The sequence below is a fragment of the Thalia democratica genome, chromosome 9 (genome assembly GCF_965202585.1).
Source record: "Thalia democratica chromosome 9, ktThaDemo2.hap1.1, whole genome shotgun sequence".
In the NCBI taxonomy this organism is placed as follows: domain Eukaryota; kingdom Metazoa; phylum Chordata; class Thaliacea; order Salpida; family Salpidae; genus Thalia; species Thalia democratica.
In genome coordinates, this window is record NC_139173.1 from 3230459 (window position 1) to 3256422 (window position 25964).

General features: G+C 24.3%; 1 protein-coding gene across 1 annotated transcript; it reads left to right on the top strand.

Moving 5' to 3' along the window:
- The first annotated feature begins 14684 nt into the window (after nucleotides 1-14684).
- LOC145844006 (sodium-dependent phosphate transport protein 2B-like) lies at nucleotides 14685-22387 on the top strand. Its single transcript, XM_082951314.1, has 13 exons — nucleotides 14685-14924; nucleotides 15521-15583; nucleotides 16477-16623; nucleotides 16753-16899; nucleotides 17030-17141; nucleotides 17309-17468; nucleotides 17997-18101; nucleotides 19445-19484; nucleotides 20300-20506; nucleotides 20903-21034; nucleotides 21189-21268; nucleotides 21629-21806; nucleotides 22015-22387. Exons 1-13 carry the CDS (start codon nucleotides 14810-14812, stop codon nucleotides 22365-22367), a joined length of 1839 nt encoding a protein of 612 aa, XP_082807440.1. The 5' UTR covers nucleotides 14685-14809; the 3' UTR covers nucleotides 22368-22387.
- Nucleotides 22388-25964: the final 3577 nt, after the last annotated feature.

Genomic DNA, 25964 nt, shown 5'->3' on the forward strand with positions numbered 1-25964 from the left:
TACACTTAAAATGTAGGTAAATGAACCAAAAGATTAAAGTTTATTATAGAATCAAAGAACTGTTGAACTTTTTGACTAGACTGATTACAAAGTTGTAGAATCCCAAAATCTATAAAACAAGATTTTAGTATTTTGTTCAAAGTATTACCTGTTTTGAACTTATTTTAAATCTTTTATTTTTTTTGAAATTCAATTGATTATTTAAATAAATAAATATCAAAATTCAAAAACAAACTAAATAATTTGTTAATAAAAATCCTAGCGAAGCAAGTTCATTGGAAAGTGTAATAAAAAGCTTGTGCACTTGTTTTATTAAGAAAATAACTGAAAAGAACAACTGAAATATAGGTTCAACAAAGAAAAGCACTGCTCAAATGTTTTAATTAAAATAAGTGTAACATTATAGTCACCCATTTGGTTTTTTAATTCACGAATTAATATTTTTTAAACATTTTAAGTGATAACAAATTGACTTTCTTCTTCTAAAACCAGTTTTTGTAGACGGGTGCACGACTATTCAAATTCGGACAATTCAAATTCCGACAATTCAAATTCTTAATAAAAAATTGAAACGGCTAAAAATAAAAAAAATAATGTATATTTATCTAAAATAAAAAACGCATATGTAAATCATATTAATATATACAGGCTATTTTATTATTTTTGCAAAAAATTAAATATTTTTTGAGATATGGCTTAATTAAAGTAAAAAGTATAGTTATTTTAGTAATTTTAAAATATCTTGAATTTTTTTTTAGATTGTTTAAAAAAGACAAAAGTGGCTTGTAGATATTATTAAGATCTACACATACATTTTTTTATCTTTTAAAGATTTTTATTACTTTTAGAGATATAGTCTTTAAATATTTTTTTAAGAATTTGAGTTGTCGGAATTTGAGTTGTCCAAATTTGAATTGTCATGTAACCTTTGTAGACATATTCTAAGTATTAATATGGAATTAAAACTTCAATCGCTACTTATATATAGAATCAAGCAAAATAAAATCCTTGACAGATTTATTTATCATTCATTTTTGTTAAAAACACACTCAATAAGTCTTAAAACGTTTAACAAAAATTGGTCTTATTCAAGGGTGTGTACATGTATTTTATTTCAACAGTTAAACTTTTGTTTTTATAATATTAACAAATTAATTTTTGTTAGTTTCATTTATAAGTTTTTTTTTTTATAAACTTACCTTTATTTATCTAACATTAAAGTAATTAAGCTTTTGAACTTTTACTTTCTTATAGTTGTGTTTAAAGAATGTATAAGTGACTTATAGCTTACAAACATGAAATTTACATGGTTATTAAAAATTTTTCAATTAGTTGTATTAATTTATAGTAAAGAAAAAGTTTTATCGAAGTTGTTTAATTTCTAATTTTTAATTTTTTATCTATTTAATTCATTTGTACTACAATTTCTTTCAATCTTGTTTTTAAGGTATGAAATAGGAAAAACCAATCAAGCTTTTTAAAGGCTGGAAAATCATCTAAATAAAGTGTTGCCTAAATTAATTTAAGCAATCTTTAATAAATATCATATTTTATAGTAGTTCATACTTCAAAAATTTTTTGATAAACATTGTTGTTAAATAAATTTGATATAAAGAAATTTAAAAAATATTCCTAATATCTTTGTTGTAAAACATATTGTTTCATTTACATTTTCTAGAGCTGAATTTTTTAAATTTTTTTGTTTTTAATGTCTAAAACTTTTAAAACTCAAAAATTTTTTTTACACTTTACTATAATACACTCTTTCATAGGAAATTTTCGATGTTGAATATTGCACAATTTATTTACTAGTAAAAGATGATAAAACTATTTCTTAGGATTTTATCATCATTTAAGGTTAAACAAAAGTACTTTTCATGAACGAATTCCTTCAGCGTTTTCCAGCGACTATTTATTTTTTTAAAATACAAACCGCTTGGATATGCTGTCGAGTTCATAAAATATTGTTTTATATCTCATGCTTCAAAAAAAATTGGTTAATGATTTTTTTTTAATACTTTGATTAAATATATCTTTGAAAATACAATAAGACCCAAGTATAAAAGTAAAACTTAGGCTGTATGTAAAAGAATGTAATTAAGCATTAGATAATCAAAAATAAAAGGAATAGTTAGTTTGTTTATATAGTTTATTAATTTTTAAATACAGTACATAACAATGAAACAAAAACAAACTCGTTTTTTTGCCTCAATTCAAATAAAAACTTGCAAGTTTTCAAACTAAGCTGTTACTTGATAGTATATAAAAATTGAGTTAAACCCGTGATATTTATGGATTTATTAATTTTTGAATTATTAACCAAGTTTTTACAACTTTTTATAACTTTTTAATGTTTAACGTGAACAAAATACATTAAATGTTTTGTTAATCAATTTTTAGAGTTACTGAAAAAACTTCAAATAAACTCAACTTGATATAGCGATGAATTAGATATTTTTCAAACAATAGTTTTACACAGCAGAAATGGAACCTTTGAATTTTCCAAAAATGTTTAGCAATTTATACAATATGTTGAACTTACGCACGTTTTTTTTTTGTTGAGTTATTCAAGCAACTCTACGGGGTCCATTTGTTTAACTCTAAACAGATTTATACTCGTTGTACTGTTAACTATGGCAACGAGTCAAAATTGCACGAAGACAGAGTTGCACGAGGTTACTAAATTGCACGAAGGGACTAAATAGCACGAGTTACAATTATGCACGAGAGTTGAATAAACATAAAAAAATATATAAAAAATAGACAGAAAAAAAACTAGAGTATAAAGTAATAAAAAAAAAAGAATAATAAAAATATTGACCGAGGGTAAGGGTTAGGGGTAGCAGAGAAAGTAAAAATAAAAAATAAAAAAAACAACTCATAAAAGTTATTATTAAAAAAAATTAATAAAATAATAAATAAAAATAAATTAATAAGCTACCGATCGAGGGTAAGAGTTAGGGATAACAGTGATAGTAAAAAAACAACTAATTAAAAAAGAAAATTAAGTTATTGACTTAGAGCAGGGTTTCCCAAAGTGGGCGATATCGCCCCCCGGGGGCGATTTTAGTAAATCGGGGGGCGATAATTAGTAAGGGGGCGAAAGGGTGGGCGATAACTAGTAAGGGGGCGAAAAGGGGGCGATTTTAAAATTTTGGGCTGTCATAAAGTTTTTATTTTTTATCTTGCTATTTTACTAATTTTAGCTTGCTATTAAATATTTGACTCTGAGATAAAACTTGAACAAAAAAGTTTATTTTTTTTATGTAAAATATAGAGAAAAAAATCAAGTACTTATGACTCCTACTTTCAAGTAAATTACATATTTTCATTTATATGTTTTCTTATTTGACAATTACATAGATCATAGACGATCGGAATCCCTCTCACCATAACTTGACATATATGTTATTTGGGATCATAAATGGTTTGTAAAAATCTATGTTATCTATTATCAACTATAACCTCATGATATTTTCAATTGATTTTTGAAAAGTCACTAAGTTAGACTAAGAAATAAAAATAAAAAGGGTTACCAATTTACCTAGAAACCTGGAAAAACCTAGAATTTGACAATTTAGGAAAAAAAAACCTAAAAAATTTGGTATTTTTAACAATTTCAACATATTGCATAGTCAAAAGTGTAGTGTCAAAATTTTGATTTGTCACAAAAAAGCTATCATATAGATAAAAATATGGATCCCTTCGAGGCAGATCTTTTTGAAGTAAACGACTTAAAGGAAACCTTCTCAGACTTACAAACTAACCTTTAACTTAAAGTAAATTTTTCTAAAGAACGATATGAAAGCTTTTGGACTAAAAAAATAAGGCAAAAGTATTCAATCATTTGAGAGGAATTTAGATTGTTGTTTATAGTTTTTCCTTCTAGCTATGTTGTTGAAAAAACTTTCAGTTCATTATCAACATCTTGAGCAAAAGATCTAATCTAGATATTTGTAAAGGAGGCTTTATTTTACTGATTAAGAACCAGATTTTAAAAAAACTTGCAAGCAGTCATGAACCTCATCCTTCACATTATATTAGACTTCAGTAGCAGACATTATGTTATAAAAGTTTTTTTATTTTATTTGATCTTTTAAAATACTTATTTTTTGACCTGGTTTGTAATGTATCTAAAAAGTCTTTTTATGATAAAAAATTTATTAAGTTATTTATTCTACAACAGGTTTGAATAATGCCTAGTAAATATTAATTACGGTAGACTTCCTCTTGATTTCGCACTTTTTACACAAAAAAAAACTGCAAACTTATATTTTCTTAAATTTAACTTAAATAAAGTCATTTACGAACTAAATATTAATAAAACAAAAATTACATAATATTTGATATCTTATATAGATTTATTTTTTTAATGAATGTTCGTTTTATGTTTTAGTTGATTTCATGTTTATTCATAACGTTATTGTAACTAACATATTTAAATTTATCATTTTGTAAAAAAAATGGTAATAATTTTTGAGTTTGCACTTTTTAATTTTGTTCAAAGTGCGATTTCAAGCGAAAGTCTACTGTATTTATTAAATGGTTTATGTTTTAAATCTGTTAATAGTTTTATTTTGACCTGGTTAATTTTGTAGTTTATATTTGTCGTTTTATATTACACTAAAAGTTTTTATAGCGTAGTGATAAAATTATTTGTTTGAAAGAAATTTATTTGACATATTTTTGTTATTACTTTTTTAATCTGTATAAATAAAAAAGTCTTGATAACCATTATAGTTTTTATTTTATTTATTATTGTTAAAAAATCTATATATTAAGAAATTTTAAACTATTAATACAAATGTTTTTTGTTTTATCTTAATTTTTAATATATTAAAAATTAGAATGTGTTGTTTATTTTAATAGTTCAACACTACCTTTAATAAATTATTATAGACTAATAACTAACGGCTTAATTAAGTTACTTAGTATTAACTACTAAATGTCCGAAATTCGTTATATGAGAGATTATTAAAATGTCAGGTTTCAATTAAGATTTCAGATCGGTAATGTACGGTTAAGATCCAGTCAAATTTCGACCCGCTAAATAACTTGAAAACTACTTATGCAAAAAAAAAAATTTTTTGATACTTAATATTTTGAAATACACTTTCAATTTGGTTTTCAGTTCACAATAGCATTTCCTAGATCACAATAATACTAAAACATTTTATTACAATTTTGATCGAGTTGTTTAATTTTCATATATGTTATTTTATTAAATTATCCAGCCCGCAATTACATTTTTTTAGAGAGTTGAAACTAGAAAAGATTTTTTAGTAAATATTAATTGCTGGTTACAAAAGTTGTCCACCACTACCCTAAAAGTTTCATTATTTTTAAAACAATTCATATTTAAACAGGATTGATTACAGATTACACAAGGCTTTTTAATAATCAACTATTTTAAATCACTTTACTGGGCGTATAAGAAAACAACTGTAACTTATTTTCTCAAGCCCTGTAAACTACTTTGAAAACAGCCACAAAAGTGCTTGCATAAGAAATACCAGACTAAGTTACATTTCAAACACAACTTTTTTGGCTCAAAAGTTTGTACTCAAGAGAAAAACTACTTTGTAAAATCGTGGGGGGCGATTATTTTTCAAATTTCTGAAAAAGGGGCGATTTAGTAAATGAGTTTGGGAAACCCTGACTTAAAGTAAAGGTTAGGGGTAACACTGATAGCTAAAAATAAGATTAAAAAATACAAACCGGGCAAAAGTGTCTTCGTGCAATCTAGTCCCCTCGTACAAAAGTTTCTTTGTGCAAAAGCATCCTCGTGCAAAATTGACAGCTACCCATTAACTATACGTATCCTAAAACAATTTTTATTTTAAATTCTAAAAAGTTATAAACGGAGTTTTAATGTTGGCTTACTTTTAACAAAATTTTAAAAATTTTTGTGAAAGATAAAATCAATTTAACCCTATCACTTTATTATGTAACGGTATTTTTTTTATTATTTATAAATCTAAAAAAACTTAAACTAGAATATTTATATTTTAGTTTGAAAATTCTTGGTGTTTCTCCTTGTTTTATGTGTGTGATATTTCATAAAATTTTTTTTGATAGTTTGCATCTCCTTTTGTTTAGAAATTTAAATTGCTATATTCAGTTAAACAAAAAATTTAGCCATTTTTTGTTCCTGTTTTGAAAAACTATATAAAAAAGTAATTCATCAAGTTAAGCGTTCAATTTTAACGGTCAATAAAACAAGAACTTTGTTGAAAATTATTGTCAGATATTTTTTACTTTTCAAAAATAAAGTTTATAAATAAAACAAATGTTGTAAGTGTTTTTAGTCATATGTTTAAAAAGTTATTTAACTATAAAGCTTAGTTTTTTTTTTGATTTTTTTTGAAATATATATCAAATATTTGATTGTTTTCAGCTTTTTTTATTCTAATAACACAAAAAGTTTACTATGAACAACTGCTTTTAAGTTTGTTTAAATCATTTGACTAGTTTAACTTGGTAGAAAGACCAACAAAGTAATTTACTTTAAAAAAATTGTAAGTAGAAGCGCCTGAAATACTTAAAAACTATAATGAAATACCTTTTAAAAATTTTTTCTTTGAAAATACTATTAAAGATCAAAGTTTGATGATAAGAAAAATAATATAACTTAGGATATATATATTAGAATATGTCTATTTAACAAGTTTATCAGCCAATACTTTACAAGTTTGTCTGATTATTATTTTTTAACTTATAGTACTATTAAAGGTTTATTTCTTTGAAATAGTGTTTTAACTTCAACGTAAACTAGTTTTTATAAACCACCTAATAATTTTAAGTATTTTTTAATTTCAAAGTTGTTTTTCGATTATTTTATACTTGTTACCAGCTTTAACTTAGGTTAAACCTGATTAATTTGTTATTAAAAAGTCGTTCGTTTCACAATTTTATTAGCCTACAATTTTTAACTAAATTAATTCAAATACAATAGTATTTAAAAAAGTCTTTGTATTTGTTTTAATAAGTTTAGCATGAATTGATAAACAATCTAACAGTTTTATGAATTTATCAATTCACTAGTTATCTAAGGTATTATTTTTCAGCTTATCGCTAGTTTAATTCAAGCTAATGTTAAGAATAATAATTTTTAGTTTAGTTTATTGGTTGTTAGAATTAGTATTTTACAAGTTTATCAGCCACTAATTTGTAAGCATGTTTGATTAATTTGAAAAAAAAGCTTAATAGTGTTTTTAGATATTTAGATTTCTTTTTACTAGTTTCCTAACCTTGACGTAAATAAATTTTGATAACTAGCCTAATAGTTTTGAAATTTTTAGTAAACTACTAAATGTTTTCGTTTTAAGTTTTATTTTTATTTTTTTCGTTTGCTTTCATACTTTACTAACAATTTTAATTTAAGTTAAGCCTAATGTCTTTTTACATATTTATCGTATTTTACCAAATTAAAAATTAACTGATGATCTCTTTTTTTAGTTAAATATTGTAAGAAAAATAAAATCTTAAAATGTCTAAACCTAAAGATGTTTTAATGTAAATAAATATGTGTATTATAAAAAAAGTTTTTTTATAATACTTTTGAAAATTGAAACCTATTTTTAACTTTTGAAAAACATTTAGTTTTACTTTCTAATAGCTAGTTTAGACTTTATAAAGCTGTTAATTGAATACTTGTGTTTTCAAGCTTAAAAAGTTTTTTTTTTCCTATACACTAACATAAAAACAGATAAAGAATTTAAAATATATAATAATCAAACTAAAACTTATAACTTAGTTTTAATTATTTTACTTATTTAGTCGTTAAGAGTTATTAATACTTGTTTTGAAATTTATGACTTTAAACGTTCAAAAACTTTATCACTAGTATAATATTAGATAACAAAATATTTATAATTTAACTATACATTATATGCATTTTATTGCAGCCATAAAGATATTTAAAAGCAATCAATAATTTAATTTAAAGTTTAGGTAAACAAATAAATATTTTTCTATAAAAATAAAGTTTAATTAACAACTATTAAAACTTTAGTCACTTTCTATAGCTATTAATATTTCTAAAGTAAATTGTAACTTACTTGAAGTTTATACAAAAAGTTATTTTAATTTAAAAGCTAGTTATTTATCTATTTTCTTAAAAACTTACTTTATAACTTTTGTTTTAAGGATAAGACTTTTTAAGAATGGTGGTAATATATATGAAAATTCAAAAAAAAAACAATACAATTGCTGAAGAAAAGTTTTTGAACTGTAAAAAAGGCTTTAAACTATAAAATGTTGAGATAAAATTAAAACTAATACTTCTGAAATAAATAAAACTTTATAAAACTAAGTTACTGCAATCACTATAAGTTTGTACCCTCGGAATAATAAAATAAGGCTTTAAGTTAAGAAATACAGAGATAAGGTTAATTTAAAATTACTAATCAGTATCTAGTATAATGTTATATTATATAAATAATGCGAACTTAAAAATCTAGTAACTGTTTTCATTATATAGTCTAAACTCAATGAAAAACAAATCATAAAACTCAAAACTACACTATGAGTTTAAAAATTAGCTTACTATGTTGAATTTATGTTTAAAGTTACTTTTTTTTCCTAAAAATTATAAAGTGTTCCTTATTAGGAAATAAGCAACTATATATAATATAAAGAATAAGATATAGCAAATCACTTAGTGAAGAGATTTTTGTAAACTGTAGAGATAATTTTATCTTAAATTTATCTAAGTCTTTTTTAGACTAAATAAGATAATAAAAAGTTATAGAATAACAATGTGTGAGTAGAACAGCTAAGAGTATTTGTAATTAAGTCTATAAGTATAACTGTAAAGATTTAAGTAGTTATTTTAATCAAGAAAATTCAATTATGTAGTAAACTATCAAGCGTTCATTTCTAAAAAAATCAGTTTATTCTTTTGTTTTAAGTAGTCGACTCGTTAAAATAAACAAATGAAAACCAAACTCATTAAAAATAAGTAGAATGTTTAGTTTACTATTTTTTTTTTGTTTTAAAGCAAAACACAGCCTTTACTTTACAATACATATAACCTAGAAATTTAAAGTAAAAAAAAAGAAATTTGTGATTTCAAACAAGATTAATCATGTTAAAGTTAGAAATGCTAGTAAGTAAATGTTAGAAAAATTAAAATTTATTTACAAATTGTATTCAAATTATAATTTTTGAAAGAAGTTTTGGCATTTATGAAAAATTTAAAGTTAAGTTTGTTGTCACATTTTGAATTGATAAACTACTTGTCTATAAACTATTTTTTAAATTAACAATGACAACAAATGTTTAACAAAAAATGATTTTGCACTGAAATTAAGTATTAGAATCGATAAATTTGTTATACTTCAAGTAACCTTTTAGTTTAGAAAAAAAATGTGCGATGATTTTAAGCAGAAAAATAAAGTGTTTTTCTTAAACAAAATTTATTTGCAATTAAATTAAACACATAACTGACCAAAACATAAATCAAAGGTCGTGTGAATGTTTAATTATAAAACTAATATTTAATTTAATAAATAAGGTGCTAAAATTAATGTTTAATACTTTGTTTATTTAAAGGGCCTTGCAAAGTAAACAATGACGTTTAAATTCTGGTAATTTAACTTGACAAGATTAAAAAAAGTTTAAACAAAATAAATCATGTTTACGTTTTTTTATTAAGTTGAATAACAGTGTAAGAATAAATTATACGTAGTTATCAATTTTTTTTTTAAATTTCATAAAGCCTGCTGAAAATTATTAACCAAAATTAATACCTAACTATGTACAAAGTACGTTTTTATTAGAAAAATAAATATGGCATCCATAAAAAAATTTCTTATTTTGATTTAAAATTATTCTCTATCTTATTCATAACGTCTTCAAAAATTTGTAAAGTAATTAAAATTTGTTAGTACTATGAAAAATGTAAAAATATTGTTAAGTATTTTGATAAATACTTGTGTTCATTTACGTTTATTTGGTACAAGTAAGTTCAAGGCAGACCTTCAGGTACAAATAAATAAACAATAACCTAAAATATTACAGTTATACCGTTTGTGTTTGAGCAATTTAAACATTTACCCAGTTAGAAACTCAGTATAATTTTATTTCTTATATTACTTCGATGGTATATAAAGTATTTAAAATTTAAATAGTTTAAATTTTTTTAGTATGTTGCAATTTACAAGCAACTGTTGTACTTTTGTTTGAACTAGATTTTAATTAGACAGTAGTTAAAAGAAAAATTAATAAGTTAACATAAATACATGCTGCTTTTAAGCAAAACTAAGTAATAAGCTAAAGCAGCATAATTTATTTAGTAACCTATGTCTAGTAAAGCTTAGACTAACTTAAAGCTAAAAGAATTAAACAGATGTTACTAAACAAGAAGTTAATTCAACTTAATTATACAGTTTTAAAGTTAGTTCTAGATAATTAATGACATAATAAAAATTAAAATACTTGTTAACTTGCACAATATAGTTAATAAGTACAAAATACATTTCAAATAACAATGATCTCAATTTAAGTTTCTTGAACTTGAAAATGATTTAGAATTTTCTACAAAAGTTTTGTTTACAATCCACTTAACTTAACCAAAACTATTTGCTGTGATTAAAAAAAGTATATAAAAACTTAAAGTTCTCCACTTTTAATAACAACATGTTTGCTAAATGAAACAAGACTGGTTAAAAACACATTTTTAATCATTTAACCAAAAAATTTGCGTTATCTTTTTTTGATGAAAAAAAGATAACGCAAAAGAAAATAAGTTCAATGTAATTTAAATTGCTACATACTAAATATTTAAAGTTTATTAGTTATTCACAATCTATTAGCCTGAAATATTTTTTGAAGTTTCAATATGACTATGTTGGTCTTTAAATTATCAAAATAACTGGAAAAGACTTAAAGGAGTTCTTAATTAGTTTGATTAGGCTATAGTAATGATCAAAATAGTAATGAGCAAATTGATTTAAATAGATACTTTTAATAAATGTTATATTTATAATAATCATTAAAGTTTTTCATGAGTATTTAAAAATATTATATCAATATGAATAATAAATGTTGTATTTTAAGTTTTTTATTAAATATGTAAGCAGTAAACGATAATAATAAATCAAGTTTAGTTTAATACAAAAATTAGTTCAAGTACTTCTATTTAGCTTGCACAGTTGAATAACCTTAAGTACTTTAAACATTTGTGCTAGTATTACTTCTAATAAAGTTAATAAAAGTTGTTTAAGGTATATAAAAATTTTATTTTTACTTAGACTTTATTTATAAAGCAGAGTTAAATGAATAAAAGTTTTTTTTTATAGAAAGTTAAGCTCTTATTGTATTTAAAAAATCTGAGCAAATTAAATTGAAGTAATCAGAAAATATAGTTTGTATAGTTTATTTAGTTCAATTAGCGATCTACAATCTTTAATAAAGCAAAGGTCGATAGATAAAAAAAAACCTTTAACTATAATAATTAACTATGGATATATATTTTGGTCATTTTTCGAAAAATGTGTTGTGTAATTTGTTTTAGTTAATCATTTAATTGTAAATATGTGCTTAAAACGTTAAGTTATAATATAAAGTAAAAGTAGAGACTAGAGACACAATTTTCAGGAGTATATATCAAAATAAAGCATTTTACTTATACAAACAATCACAAAATAAGCAAAAACAAAAAAAGTATACCAAATAGAAGTTTGAACAATTTTTTTATATTTATTTAGTTAAAAGCAGTATTTCAGAATTTTGCATTTATTAAAAGATAACCTTTTTAAAAAAGTGTATCAGTATTAAATAGCTTTTTACTTTAGTTTATTAAATTTTTCTACTACCCTTACTAAACTTGTTTGAATGAGTTATAAATATATTTTAATTTATTTAACTTTATGAGTAATTACACAAAATATGTTTGCACAATATTTGTTTTTATTTGTCAGGTTGTTTAAAAACTGTTAGACTTAATCAGAAGAGTGCCTTTTATCTACGTATTTTTAGTTTAACAAATTTCAAGTAATTTTGCTTTAGTTCAAACAAACTTAAAATTTTTATTTTAAAAATTGCATAAATTCAATTTTTTCAAAGTATGAGAGATTTTTACTCATTAATTTTTTTTTGATGGCTAAAAACTTTTTTTTTGTTATTTATCAAATTGAAACTAAACATTCTACAAGCTGATTCTTTTTTACTTTAAAAACAACACAAATGTAAATTTGTATATATTTTTTAAATAATATATACCACATAGCTAAAACTAACCTTTTCACAGAAATTAAACTCTATAAAACATATTTTAACGTTTTTGAGTCTTCTATGAACTTTAAAAATAAAATTTATTGTTGTAGTTAAGATAAACTTTTCTTGACCTTTAGATTTTAAAATTAATTTGGCACTGAATTTAGATGTTGGAACTTATTAAAAACTAAGAACTTTTCTTTTACATTTAATCAGTCTATTTTGTTTTATTTCTTGTTCGAGTTGAATAAGAAACATTTACAAAAGAATAAAATTTGACCTTGAAATGGCAGTTTATCGAACTTTAATAAAATAGATTTTACTCGAAATAAATAGTGTTTGTTGAGTTCAAACTTAAAAAATAAGTTTTTTATAATTTTTTTTTTAAGTAAACAAACTAGTTTGTTTCCTAGTATTTATGTATAAAATTTAGTATATAGTTATCAGTAGAAGATTATATAGCAACTAGTTTTATAACTAAAGCATCTTTAAAGTTGTACAAATTTTAACTTTCATGATTTAATTTTTTTTTGTATGCTATAAACTTTATAAACTTATATGTAAAGGCTTTTTACATATACGTTTTAGCAGTTTTTAATAATTGAATTAAAACTTTATAAATACTTTGATTTAAAATGCACAAAATATCAATGAACTTAGAATGCATAACGATATGTTTGTTTAAAAAAAAAATTACTCAATATTTGCTTTTCTCTCAAGTCAAGTAGTGGGCAACATAGTATTCACACAGATATCATTTTGTTTAATAGATAAAACCATAAGCTAGTTTTTTTTATATTGATAAACACTTTGTTTGCTAAATAGGCGGAGAGATTATGTTGCTTGTTGTTTTGAATGGCTTTATTGTATTTTCTAAATCATACTTTAATCATACTTTTAAGCATAGAAAATTCATGCAGAATTTTGTTACGTAAAAATACGCTTTAAAATGTTTTTATATTTAACTGTGCTGACATTGAAGAGTTTTTTGACTTTAAATGTTTTTCTACCATACTTTAATCATACTGTTTAGCGTAATGTATTTATCATAAATTTTCATTTAACACACGTTTTAAAAACTTAAAAGATTAAAAATCAGTTTTGTTAAAGAGCAAATGCAGAAGTTTTAACTATTTTTTATTTTAATTGTGTTATATTTGTTTAATCACTTTTATCATGCCGTTGTGCAATTGGATATTCTTAACTTTTCTACAAATTTGTAAAAAAACACGTTTTAGGAAAATTTATAAATAATATTTGTTAGCTAACAGGGTGTATTATGTAAAATTTGGTATATAAATCCGTCGGTTTTTGTTTTTCAAAAAAATCTTGCAACACGGTCAACAATAAAGTTCAACTTGTTGTTTTGCAGACTTTTGTGTACTTTTTTATCAGTTTAGATCAGTTAAGTTTAATGGTAAATGTATATTTTTTTATTTTCAAATTATTATTTAACTAATAATAAAGGTAGTTGTCGTTTTTTTTACGTTTTATATTCTTAAGCAGTGGTTTAAAAAATTGAAAATTTACAGAAAGTAGAATAAACTTGTATTTTAAAAATTTATAAATTTAATAAACTATTGCCTGTGTCAGTAAAAGTTCAAAACATATTCAATGATACTTTTACTATAAGTATACATAAAATTAACATTTGTTTCTCAAAGTTTTAGGCAATTTATACTTTTAATAATGGGCAGAAAATCTGTATCCTCGAGTATATCAAGCTGTAAGTTTTTTTATTATATTTAAAAGTGTGTATGTTTGTTAAAAATCTAGTGTTAGACCTTACTTATTGTCATTATATTAGAAAATTTTGTAATTTGCAAAACTATTAGTTTACAACCTTTAAATTAAAAAAAATCATTAAAAGTATGTTTTAATTATTCTAAAACAAAATAACTATTTTCAAATAACTACGAACAAAAATTTTAATTGTTTATGGTCATAAAAGTTGTTATTTAAAAAAATTATGTTTCGTATTTTTACTTATTACTATGATATAGCTTAATTAAACTTATAATTCTAAATAAAGTATATATCAATGTTAAAATGTAGCTAAAAGAAAATTACAAATTAGATAAATATTTGCAAAATTAATTATTTGGCTTCAAAAAGTTCTACACGTATATAGGTAAATGTTTTATCATTTCTATTGGGTTCTGTGTAAGTTTGATTAAATTACATTTTTTAATTAGTTTTGTATAAATGTTAAACTGACACATGTAAGAAAATATTAAATTAACTAACTTATTTTAATTTTTCATCAACTAAGTTTTATTCTGTTTATATAAAAAAAGTTTAGTTAAAAAACAACTGAATAGACATTCACGAATGTTAAGTACTTTTGACTGCTTAAACAAGATCAAGTTTTTATAAACAACTCATTAAAATGTTTTACAAAGTTGTGATGCTATTAATAAAAACAAAAATTAGCAGTTAAACGATTTCAGTTGTTTGCATTTTTTATCAAACATGCTTAAAAAATTTAAGTACAATACATTAATAACAATACTTTAGAATCACTAAGAAGAAACTTAGCATTTTCATCTAGTTTACTAAACTAAATACATTTGTACTGTTTTGTGTAGCAATGATATTCCTGTATATGTTATATTTTTATTATTTGTATTATTATAAACTAATCTATTTTACAGCTCAAGGTAGAGAAAACAAAGCTTTTGAAAATGATGAAAAAATTGATATAGGTCAGTTGTTTTTTTAAACTAGCAGTTGGTTAACAGCTTTACAAATAACTAGTTAACACATTTCGTAAGTAACGTTTTTATGTCGTTCAAAGTTCAGCTAAGTTACAAACTTGATTTAGTTTTTTTTTTGCTACAGATTTTAAAATTAAATAAACTTTTATAATTTAAACTAAAAATAAATTTTACTTAATATTTATTAGCTTTAATTCAGGTACTTAGTAATTATTCAAACTTATGCGCTGCTAAAAAGTATATAATAAAAGTACATACATTCGAAAATAGTTTTCTAGATTTTTAAAGCATAGAATAATTTATAGTATTTATAAGAAAATTGTTCCTATAAGTTGGCTTGTTAATAAACTAATTCAAAAGGTATAAAACATTATTAGTATTTTACTTTAAATACGTTTTTTATTAAGGATATATATAAATGCGTTAGATTGATTATTTAAAAGCTATAAAAACTTGGCAAGTTAGAACATTTTATCAACAATCTTACAGCAGCTTTCACAAATCAAACAGAAAACTAGTTTACAACAGCGTTTGAAACTTAAGTGGTAAAAATTTATCAATAACATTTTATTATAACATTTTAGAAGCAGCAGAACTGAAAAAAGAAAAGAAAAAAGATGAATGGGAAATTGATTGGGAAACTGAAAGTAAGAAAAAAATATTAATAAAAAAACTAAGACTTTTAAAATTGGAAAAAAAAATGTTGTAAGCGTCAGTTTTATTTGAATTAGTATGGTAAAACATATTTTTGCATTTCTATATTGTTGAAAATATAAACTAAATAGTAAAATACAGGCTTCATGCTTAACAAAATCATAGACCTTGTAATCTTATTTACTTAAAATATTCAATTAAGAATAAAAGGTTTTGATTGTCTTAAAAAATAAGTACTACAAACTCAACTTTAATATTAAATAATTAGTTGTTTTACAAACTATTTGATATTTTGCAGTTTACTATTTTATTTGACTAATTAAAACTTATGAAATATATGACTAAACTTTGAACACATATTTAACATAAAATCTATTCTTAAAAAAAGTTGTTCAGAGTTTATTCAAACAATAATTTTAGTGTAACTTACACAATTATACTTAACTTATATAAAATCAGCTTACTTAAACAGATTATGGCTAAAGTTAAATATTTTGTTTAAAATTAAATTACATATGTCATGTAGTGGTTGAAATATTCTATAGCACATTGAATTATTTTTAAAAGCTAAAACATTTAGTATATGTATTTACAGTAACAAATTTGTTTACAATAACAAAAAAACACAAAAAAGTTGAAGTAAAGCAAAACTGTTTCTATTTTTTATATACGATTGAAACGAAAAAATCATAACAATTTTGTTTCTTGATAGTCTCCACAATGATTTCAAATACTTTTTTAAACTATAAAGATCTATATCAAACAAAAATTTTTTAATTTAAATGTATGGTAACTATCGGAAATTTAACTCACTTATATAAAGAAAACAAACTTTCTAAATATATATTTATCAAAAACTTCATAACTATTCTTATTTTCTAAACAGTCGATACAGTTCCATGGAACACATTAACAACGAAAGAAAAAGCAAAAGCAATAACAATAAACACATCAAAATGCATATTCGCGTTGGCGTGTTTGTATCTCTTCATTTGCTCAATCGGTATGCTTGGTGACGCCTTCCAAGTTTTAGGTTGATTGTTAATTTAGTTTAGAAATTAGTAAACACAAAATAAAGTTTAATAACAACAAGTATAGAGTTTTATTTACTAACTAAAACTCTGAATACATATATATTTAAACAAACTCATACCATTCACAGCCGGCAAGACTGCGGGGGAGATATTTTCAGACGAATCTTTCCTGAGTAACCCGATCACAGGATTCATCATTGGCATCCTTGTGACCGTGTTAGTCCAATCTTCATCTACTTCCACGTCTATCGTCATCACTATGGTCGCTGCTAACAGTTTGTTTTGTTATTGTTTTAAAACATTGTTTTAATGTTTCTAAACGTTTATATTTAATTATAAACAGCTTCATTTTGTAATTTAAAATTTCTTTTATATTCTTTTGAAACAGTTATATGTTTTCTGCAGTATTGACAGTAGAACTAGCAATTCCAATTATAATGGGGACAAATATTGGTACTTCTGTTACGAATACATTGGTCGCACTGTCTCAATCAATGGACAAATCTCAATTCAAAAAGTTTGTTTTTGATACCTAATTTGCTCTTTAAAAATTGAACTCTTACTAAAAGTTAAAAAAAAAGTTTTTTAATTCTACTTTAACACAATTTTTAATGGTGCGACAGTCAACGAACTTTTCATCTTACTGGCAACAAAAATTAAAAATGAATAATAAAACACCAACAGAGCATTCGCAGGTGCGACAGTGCACGATTTATTCAACTTACTTGCTGTGTTGGTGCTCCTCCCACTTGAGATAGCATCCGGGTATTTGTACATCCTCACCAAAGCGATCATCGATTCATTTGACATCCAGTCCGGAGAAGCGGCTCCCGATTTTCTCAAGGTTTGAAATCATATATTTGACTTGCATAATATGTCTTATTGCTATATGATTTCCATTTATCTCTATTTATATCATCCTCAAAGTATAAAAACATATGTAGAATTCAGTGAAATAGATCCTAGTTTGTTTAAGCTTTACATATTTTTTAGGGCAACACAAACATAATTGTACTGAGGCAAATTATATTCTTTTATTATTAGTAAATATTAAGCAATTTGTCTTTAATCGTAGGTACTGTATAAAACTGTTTGTTCAAATTTATATATAAAAACAGAATTTGTTATGTTTTATGTTTTCGTAAAGTGTGAACAACTTTTAATATAACAACAACATCAATCTAGTTCACAAAATAAACTATTATTAATTTTTAAAGGTTTTTTTTTTCGATTTCTTGATTTATACATGAACTTTATTTACATGTTATACAGATATGTTGTTTTAATTATTACGTCACATATGATTACAAAACCATTAGTAGGTCACATCGTAAAAGTAAACAAGTCTGTTATTTTAATTATTACGTCACAGGTGATTACTGACCCACTAGTAGGACACATCGTACAAGTGAACAAGTCTGTTATTGAAAAAACCGCCGATGGAACGCCAGGTTATGAAGACGCAAGCATGATTAGTGTTAGTTTAAAATTATTAATAACTTGTGTAGCACATTAAAATATTTAAAATTTTGTATTGAAAACTGTGTTAAAAAATTTTATTAACAGCTCTTAACAATTGAATTGTTTTTTCCCATTTTGTAGTATGCCCGAAAGTTGGGTTGTTAAAGTTTAGTCGTTAAACTTGTCTTTATAGAGGATTTAAATAATAGTACTTTGAAATAATAAAGCGTTTATTAGTTGTGTTACATTTTTTTATCTTTAAGTATTGCAGTTTTCATTTTTAAAGTTAAAACACTCAAAATTTTAAACTGAAAACGCGTTACAAAAGAACGGCTTTTACGTATAAGTAACGAGATAAAACTTCTCAAACATTTTTGTTTTAACATTTACTCAAAGCTTTTCAGTTTTAAATAACATCCAAAAAATTGCATAAAATTAAGTAAACATTGTAAATAAAAATCTTTTAGTTTTCTTAAGCTTTAAGCGTATACAAGGAACAAAAAATTATTAAAAAGCTTAATGTAAAGTAGAGTTAAGAAAAATAGTATTTAAGTAATAAACTTTTTAAATTGTTGCTTTTCTGTACTTAGCGATGTGATTGTTCATTTTTGAAACCTGCTTTAATAATAGCATGGATTTCATCGTTTAGAACAGGGTTGTGGGCCAAGTGGGCAAATAAAGGGGTGGGAGGGGTGTGCTTTAAAGATGCCACAGGGGGGCTATGTGGTCACAATTCGAAACTTAAGTTAGATACTCTTGAGTTTATGATGAAGAGCAGATAAAAGCGTTTTTTATGGTAGTTTTTTGTGAAATCTTGTTCGAGGGCAAAGCTTTTTTAATTTCTTTAAAGGGTTTAAAGGGGGCCTTTTTGGTAAACTTTGGTTTAAAATATAAAATAACTTTTATTAAATAAAAAAGCAACTTGAACAATAGTACAATGTTATCTGTACGAATTATTACTTGTAAATGGTACAAAAGTATGGAACTATCAAACACAGTTTTCCCGTTTTTAAATAAAATTTGTATACTTTTGTTCTGCATTGCAACAATTAAACTTCTCACTTCGGGTTTATAAATAAGATTTTATATTATTAGCATTAAACTGTTCTAAGAAGTCAAATGAAAAATTAAACAAATTCATTTGATATTTACTCATTTCTTTAAAAATTTAAAACCTAAACAAACATCTATAAAACTGTAAACTTATTTATTGCATCTCTTAAAGTTTGTAGTATGTTACAGCTTAAGTCAAACAACATAAAAGTTTAAAGTGTTGAAATTAAGGCTAAAAATAGACTAGCTATATAGTTTAATGTATTTGTTAAAATTACATATAATAATATTTAATATTTTTTTTAGATTTGCTGCGGAACTACATCTACTAGTAATTGTACATCTTGTAAGTTTTTGATTAAATGATAAATAAACAAATTAAGTTGAATTAGTTACTTTTATACAATTGTTGCTTAGTTGAATTAACATTATGTTTTCACTGATTTAAAGTTTAGAACAAACTTTTTTAGTTTTTAAGTAGTATGGCAATTTTAGTTTTAAAGTATGTAAGTTTATTTGATCTAACTGTTTTATAGTTGTTTTAAAACTTAGAGATTATTAAATTTTAGTAAAAATAAAAAAGCCTTAGTTGGTTTAAATATTTTACCTATAAAACTGTAAACTTTCTTGATATTAATTTTTGATAAAACTTCAAGCGTTTTATTTTTGTATACGACTAACATGTTTGTTTGACAACATCGTAAAAGTTTTGTTTATTTAACTAATATCAAAGAAGACCACAAACAAACAAATGACTTGCAAAAAAAATCAAAAAAGCATGCTCTATATATGACTGCTTGCATGATTTTATTCTGAATACACTATTTAACAAAGGTTTGCCCAAAAAAATTACAACTTTTATTTTATTGCTAATAGTTTCATAATACCGTGGTTTTAAATTTTCTTTTTATTGGCTAATGCAAATAAAGTTAAGGTTTGAACTTTAGTAAATGGTTTTTTTGTTGGTATAAAAACAACAACAAAAACTTCAAAGTACTAAATGAATAAAGTTATACATACACCTTTACTTTTAAATATGTTTGAATGTAAGCAATTTTTTTAGTAACTATGTATTTGCAAGAACTTTTAAAATATTGCTTATTAATATTAATTTAAAATATAAATTTACGAAATTATAACTCAATGTATAAACACTACCAGGCACAACATCGGACTTTTTGTTTGCCGACACCGGTCTCTCGGACGCGGCAGTGGGCGGGATCTTGCTGGTCATCTCCCTGGTGGTGTTATCGGGATGCCTCATCGGCCTCGTTAAGGCGCTGGGTTCCATGCTGAAGGGAACAGTCGCCAACTTGATCAAGAAAATTATCAACCTCGATTTTCCGTACCCCTTCGGATGGGTCACTGGTGAGTTTTTTATAACAACTTATAAGATAATTATGCTTAGTGTGCACAAGTTATTTACTTTTTTTTGTGAGTAAACTTAAAACCTTCAGCACTTTGATATTTTATTTAGATTCCAATATGTACCAATTATCTTTTTTGTTGGCATAAAGCCTTTTTATGTGTATATAATCTAAAAATGTAGTTAATTTCACACCTTTAATGCGCATACAGTAAATCATAGCAACTTTATTTTGTTAGTACTTTTTTGTTTCAAATCTACGTAGCATTGCTTATACTCATCTTATTAATGTAGAATATAAAAGGTAAGTTATAGATTTTTGTTGCACACAAATCAATTCACATCTAGAGTATTTCAAACATGAAACCGTATTCTGTAAATAAAAAGTCTCCTAACAGGATACTTGGCGCTTTTGGCGGGAGCAGGGCTTACCTTCCTGGTTCAATCATCATCGGTATTTACGTCAACACTGACACCGCTGGTCGGGTTGGGAATCATCGGAGTGGAACGAATGTACCCACTGACACTAGGTATTTATATTCTACTCAATATATTTGTAGTAACATATTGTTGTGTAGGGAATAACATTTATATTAATCATTCAGACATTAGTAGTGGTTGATTAATGTATCATATAATTATTATAATTAATATAATAAATGTAATTAATGTATTATTATATAGGGAGCAACATCGGCACCACAACAACTTCGATACTTGCCGCTTTGGCATCCGATCCTGATCAATTGGAATCCGCACTTCAGGTTTGTCTTCAAAAGTTTATAAATTAACATTTAATAGTATTATGTCGTTTGCAAGAGTTTTATTGTTAAAAAGAAGCTTTACGTGAAACAACTAAAGCTACGTAGTTGACCTAACAACTGGTAGTATAAATTAGTTATTATGGGCAGTTCTTGTGTATGTATAAAATTCACTTTTTTTGATTAAGAAGGGCCAAGCGTACATATTAAGTATATTCACGGTTTTTTTTTTAATGACAACCACTTGAAAAGTTGTTTAAAAACAAGTTATTTTATTTTGTGTACATTATGACTTTAAACGAGATGTTAACAACCCGTGAGTATCATTAGCAGGAAACATATATCAAAATAACAATTCCACAGGTCTCTTTGGTCCACTTGTTCTTCAACCTCACCGGAATCCTTCTTTTCTATCCAGTCCCTTTCATGAGACTCCCCATACCCGGATGTAAGAAGTTGGGAGAAACAGCCGCAGAGTACAGATGGTTCGCCGTTTTGTATCTACTCGGGGTATTTTTCCTCATACCAGGGATTTTGTTAGGTAAGAAGTTGTAACTAATTAATATTACCTGTGTTTTTTACAACCACGAAAGCAATTGTTTTCAATATTTATTATATGTAAAAATATAATATGCTTTTGTTGTATATAATATTATTATTATTTTAGTTGAGTAACTTACAAAAATAGTCAAAGAAAAATATCACACTTGCCTATCCCTTAAATTAAAAGCTTACATTGAAAATTTCAGGATTCTCGTTCGTATCTGAATGGTTCGCGGTCGGTGTTGTGTGCTTCTTCGTCCTGATTGGCTTACTGGTCGCCCTGGTAACCACCATCCAACGCAAACGCGCTCACTGGCTCCCCAAGTGGTTTAGAACGTGGAAGTTCCTGCCAAGATGGATGAGAAGTTTGGAGCCTTACGACAAGTTCTTCAGCAAGTACTTGCTGTGCTGCAAATCGTGCAGACCCACTGATGAGGGAGAGAGTGTGGAGAAAGTATCCATGGGCAGTCTTGAAGATCACTCTTCTTCTTCAAATAGTATGGAGGATTCTTCAGATGTTGCAGATGTCAAATCTAGGACTCTTTCTACTAGAATGTAGAAAATTTCTTACTATTTAGTTTATGCAGTAATTTGTGTACTTTTATATGTTTAAATATTGCTCCAAAAAAATCGTTAAAAGATCTAACTGTATATTATATTTCGTATACTTTTTTATTTTAGATTTATTACTTTAAAAAAACATTTAAAGTTTCTTTTTTTTTTTTCAAACACTAAGAAGCTTTTCTACATAAAATAGTTTATATATAATTGTTTATATATTTATTAACTATTCAGTTTTAAATAAAAATTTCAAACTACAGTCACAAAAAATTTATTTCTTAATTAAACTTATCTTAAACTTTAACTGCTCAAAGACTCATTTTTTATACTTTAAGCAGTTTTATACTGTTATTATTGAGATTATAGAGTTGAAATAAATACTTAGTTTTGATTTATAAGTCGTATTTAAAGAATTTAAAAACATACTTTTTTTTTTGAAATTTTTACCTAAAGATACCGACTGAAAACATTTTTTTACAACTACAATAATTTGGCTTTTAGTATTTTTTTAACTAAATGTTTTTTCTTGGAAACCTGATTTATTTAAAAGTTGAAAACTTCAAGAGATTACTAGTTTTTTACGTGTTATTTTAAATGATTTTATTTTTATACATGGTACCTCACATACCTATTTTATTTTCTTAAGACTAGACATAAACACAAAAATGTTTAACATAATTAGATAGTTTTTCGATTTAAAAGCCTTATAGGATGCTTTTCATTTTGTTAATAGTATTTTTAATATTAATTTAATTCTTCTTTGTTTTTTTTTATAAGCAGTTAAGTATTCATGACAAAACAAAAAACTAAATAAACGGCCAATTTATAGATAAATAAAAACAAAAAAAAACGTCTTATGTTTGTTCTATATAACTGATGACATTATACTTATAAAGTATAAAGATTTTTTATTTAGTAGTTAAACCGTAATTAAATTCAAAAATAATAAATTATGTATTAAGGTTGTATAAAATTACTAAGATGTATAAAAGTATGCTAAATGTTAATAATTGATTTAATACAACTTAATTTAGGATAAAGGTAAAATGTAAATTTTTGTCTAACTTAAGTTTTAATTTTAAGATTTTTGTTCTTTAAAACCTAAACTCAAATACTATTCTAATAAATTTTGTATAGATAAGGTATTGATTATTTTATTATTTAAAAACTGTTTTAAGTACAGAAATGAATATTTTAAGCAAAGTTTTCAGAGAGTTAAATAATTTTTATACTAAATACACTGCATAAATAGCATAAGTTGGAACTTTTAAATAATTATTTTCAAATCAATACAAATATATAGAAAAATTAAATGTATTAATCTATAAAAACTTTCAAACTTGTTAGCATTTTTTTACCTTACAATAAGAATAAATAAAAATTTGGTATCAAGTTATTACCTTAAAAATCATTAAGCTACAAATAAAAAGTTTATTCAAAAAGTTCCTATTTTTTTATAAAAAGCTTATTTAATATTAACACGTTACATGGCAAAACATAAAATATAGAATCGTAAAATTAATTTATTTAAAATCAAGTTCATACTTAAATGTAAAAAATAAAAAAGTTAGAGTATAACATTAGTACAATAAATAATATAAAATGTTTGATAAAAATCTAAGGCTGAATTTAATACAGACATATATATAATTGTATTTATTTTCTCTTACTTATTATAACACAACCACTACTATTTTCAACTTTTCCTAAAATATAGTTTTGGTTTTCAAAATAGGATGGAAATTAATGGTGAAGTTAATCCGGTATTGCAATTTCAAATTGAGTTTCAACTTTATTTTAGCTAATTCTACCACTCAGCGTAAAACTTTATTTTTATCAGAAGAAAAAGTTGCATAGTTAATGATCAATTTTTTGTTCTAACAGTTTCTTAACGTTTTAGTTAATCCTAAAACACAGCCGTTACAGTTCTGTATACAAGTGAAAAAATCAGTTTTTTTTTAAAACTGACTAAAGAAAAAATCTTAGTTTTAAATCGTCTAGCAGCTAGCAAGACGTTACAAGTACAAAATATGTGTTTAAAAATTCGGAGTTTTAATACTATTTTTACAGTATGGGTGGGAAATGTACAATCAGAATTTTGCAATTCATAAATTGTTTTAGTCAAAAGTTGTGCAAACAAACATTAAATATACTAAGATAACTTTTTTTAAATACTTAAAGTTATGATAACTTAAAAGTACTTTTAATTAGTTACATGAGAAAACTAACTAATAGACTAATTTTACATACCAATTTTATCGGGACATTTTTGAAATGTACCTAGTATTTTCTTTATTTCATTTATGCCAGTTTCAACTAAATGCTTTATCTGTTCTGATGTTATATAGTTTAATCATATAAGGGCTTCTAGTTCTGTACTTTCTATGCAAACATAATTAGTTAGTAGCACTTTTCTTGGATATACTATCAAAATCCAACCGCGTTTAAATTCCACCCAAGTTTTTATTCTTTATTTATTTATTTTTTTTTGCATTGTTTTTATTTATTTTTTATTAACATTTCACTATTACTGTTACCCATAACCCTTACCCTCGATCGGTAAGCAGTTCTCAAATTTGACTGGATGGATTTTGAACGTGTTCCCTTTTCTTGAATAGGTTATTTTTGATACTTGGTAAGTTTTCCAAAGTCGAAAGAACTGTAACTGTACTAAGGTAAACAGTAATTTCAACAACCAAAGTAAAACAACAAAAAAATTAGTAAAAACCTGAAAGTAAGTTTTAATTTATCAAAACTGTTTCTGTTTTATTCCCAGCACTTACGCCCATTACGAGCAAACTTAATTTACCAAATGTAGTTTAAAAAGCACTGCATCTGTGAATATTGTAGACGATTATAATACTCTACTTATGCTGAGTGCTTTGACAGACGCTTGTAATCTAGCGTTAGGACTCAGAAAGCATAAAATAGTGGAACAATGTCGCTTGTCAACATCCAAAGCAAGGATAGTAAAAATCGCAGCAAAAAAAATCACTATCAAGAAATCCCCGGTAGTAGAATTGTTTTAATGTCAAAGAAAAACTTTTAAAATAGTTCTAATAATTAACTTTTTATCATAAGATTTGTTTTATTATTCTGAAGATATCAAAAATAATTTAAGTAAAAGTATTTTTATTTCATCATAAAAACCTTTGATTAATAAGTCATAAAATACATAGTTATACTATGTATTTATTGCTTCAGAAAAATTCAGCCTACTAATTTACAATTCTCATTTGTTGAAAAAGCATACATAAAACAGAACTTATTTTATTATACTATTACTAAGACATTAAAATACTGTATATAAAAGTATGTTCCTAACTTTTTTAATTAATAAAGATGTTAAAACATTTAAGTTTGTTGTACCTTGAAGAAATTTAAAAAATGTTGATACAAAAAATAGTCAATAATAATAATGATGAATAAAAGTTAAAGTTGCAGAAGAAAATTATTTTATACATAAAAAGTTGTTTTACTCTTTTTTTAAAGCTTTTAGCTAAAAAATCACTTAAGAATAACTTCATTTTTTGTTATTGAAAAATAAATAAGCTAGTATGTAAAAATACTAATATAAGCTTTTTTAATTTAACAA

Excerpts from the sequence above, each read along its gene's own strand:
- LOC145844006 (XM_082951314.1), top strand. The coding sequence starts at position 14,810 with ATGATATTCCTGTATATGTTATATTTTTATTATTTGTATTATTATAAA. Across the intron at positions 18,102-19,444 it reads AAGACGCAAGCATGATTAGT|ATTTGCTGCGGAACTACATC; the intron begins GTTAGTTTAAAA and ends TATTTTTTTTAG. Across the intron at positions 21,807-22,014 it reads CATACCAGGGATTTTGTTAG|GATTCTCGTTCGTATCTGAA; the intron begins GTAAGAAGTTGT and ends TGAAAATTTCAG.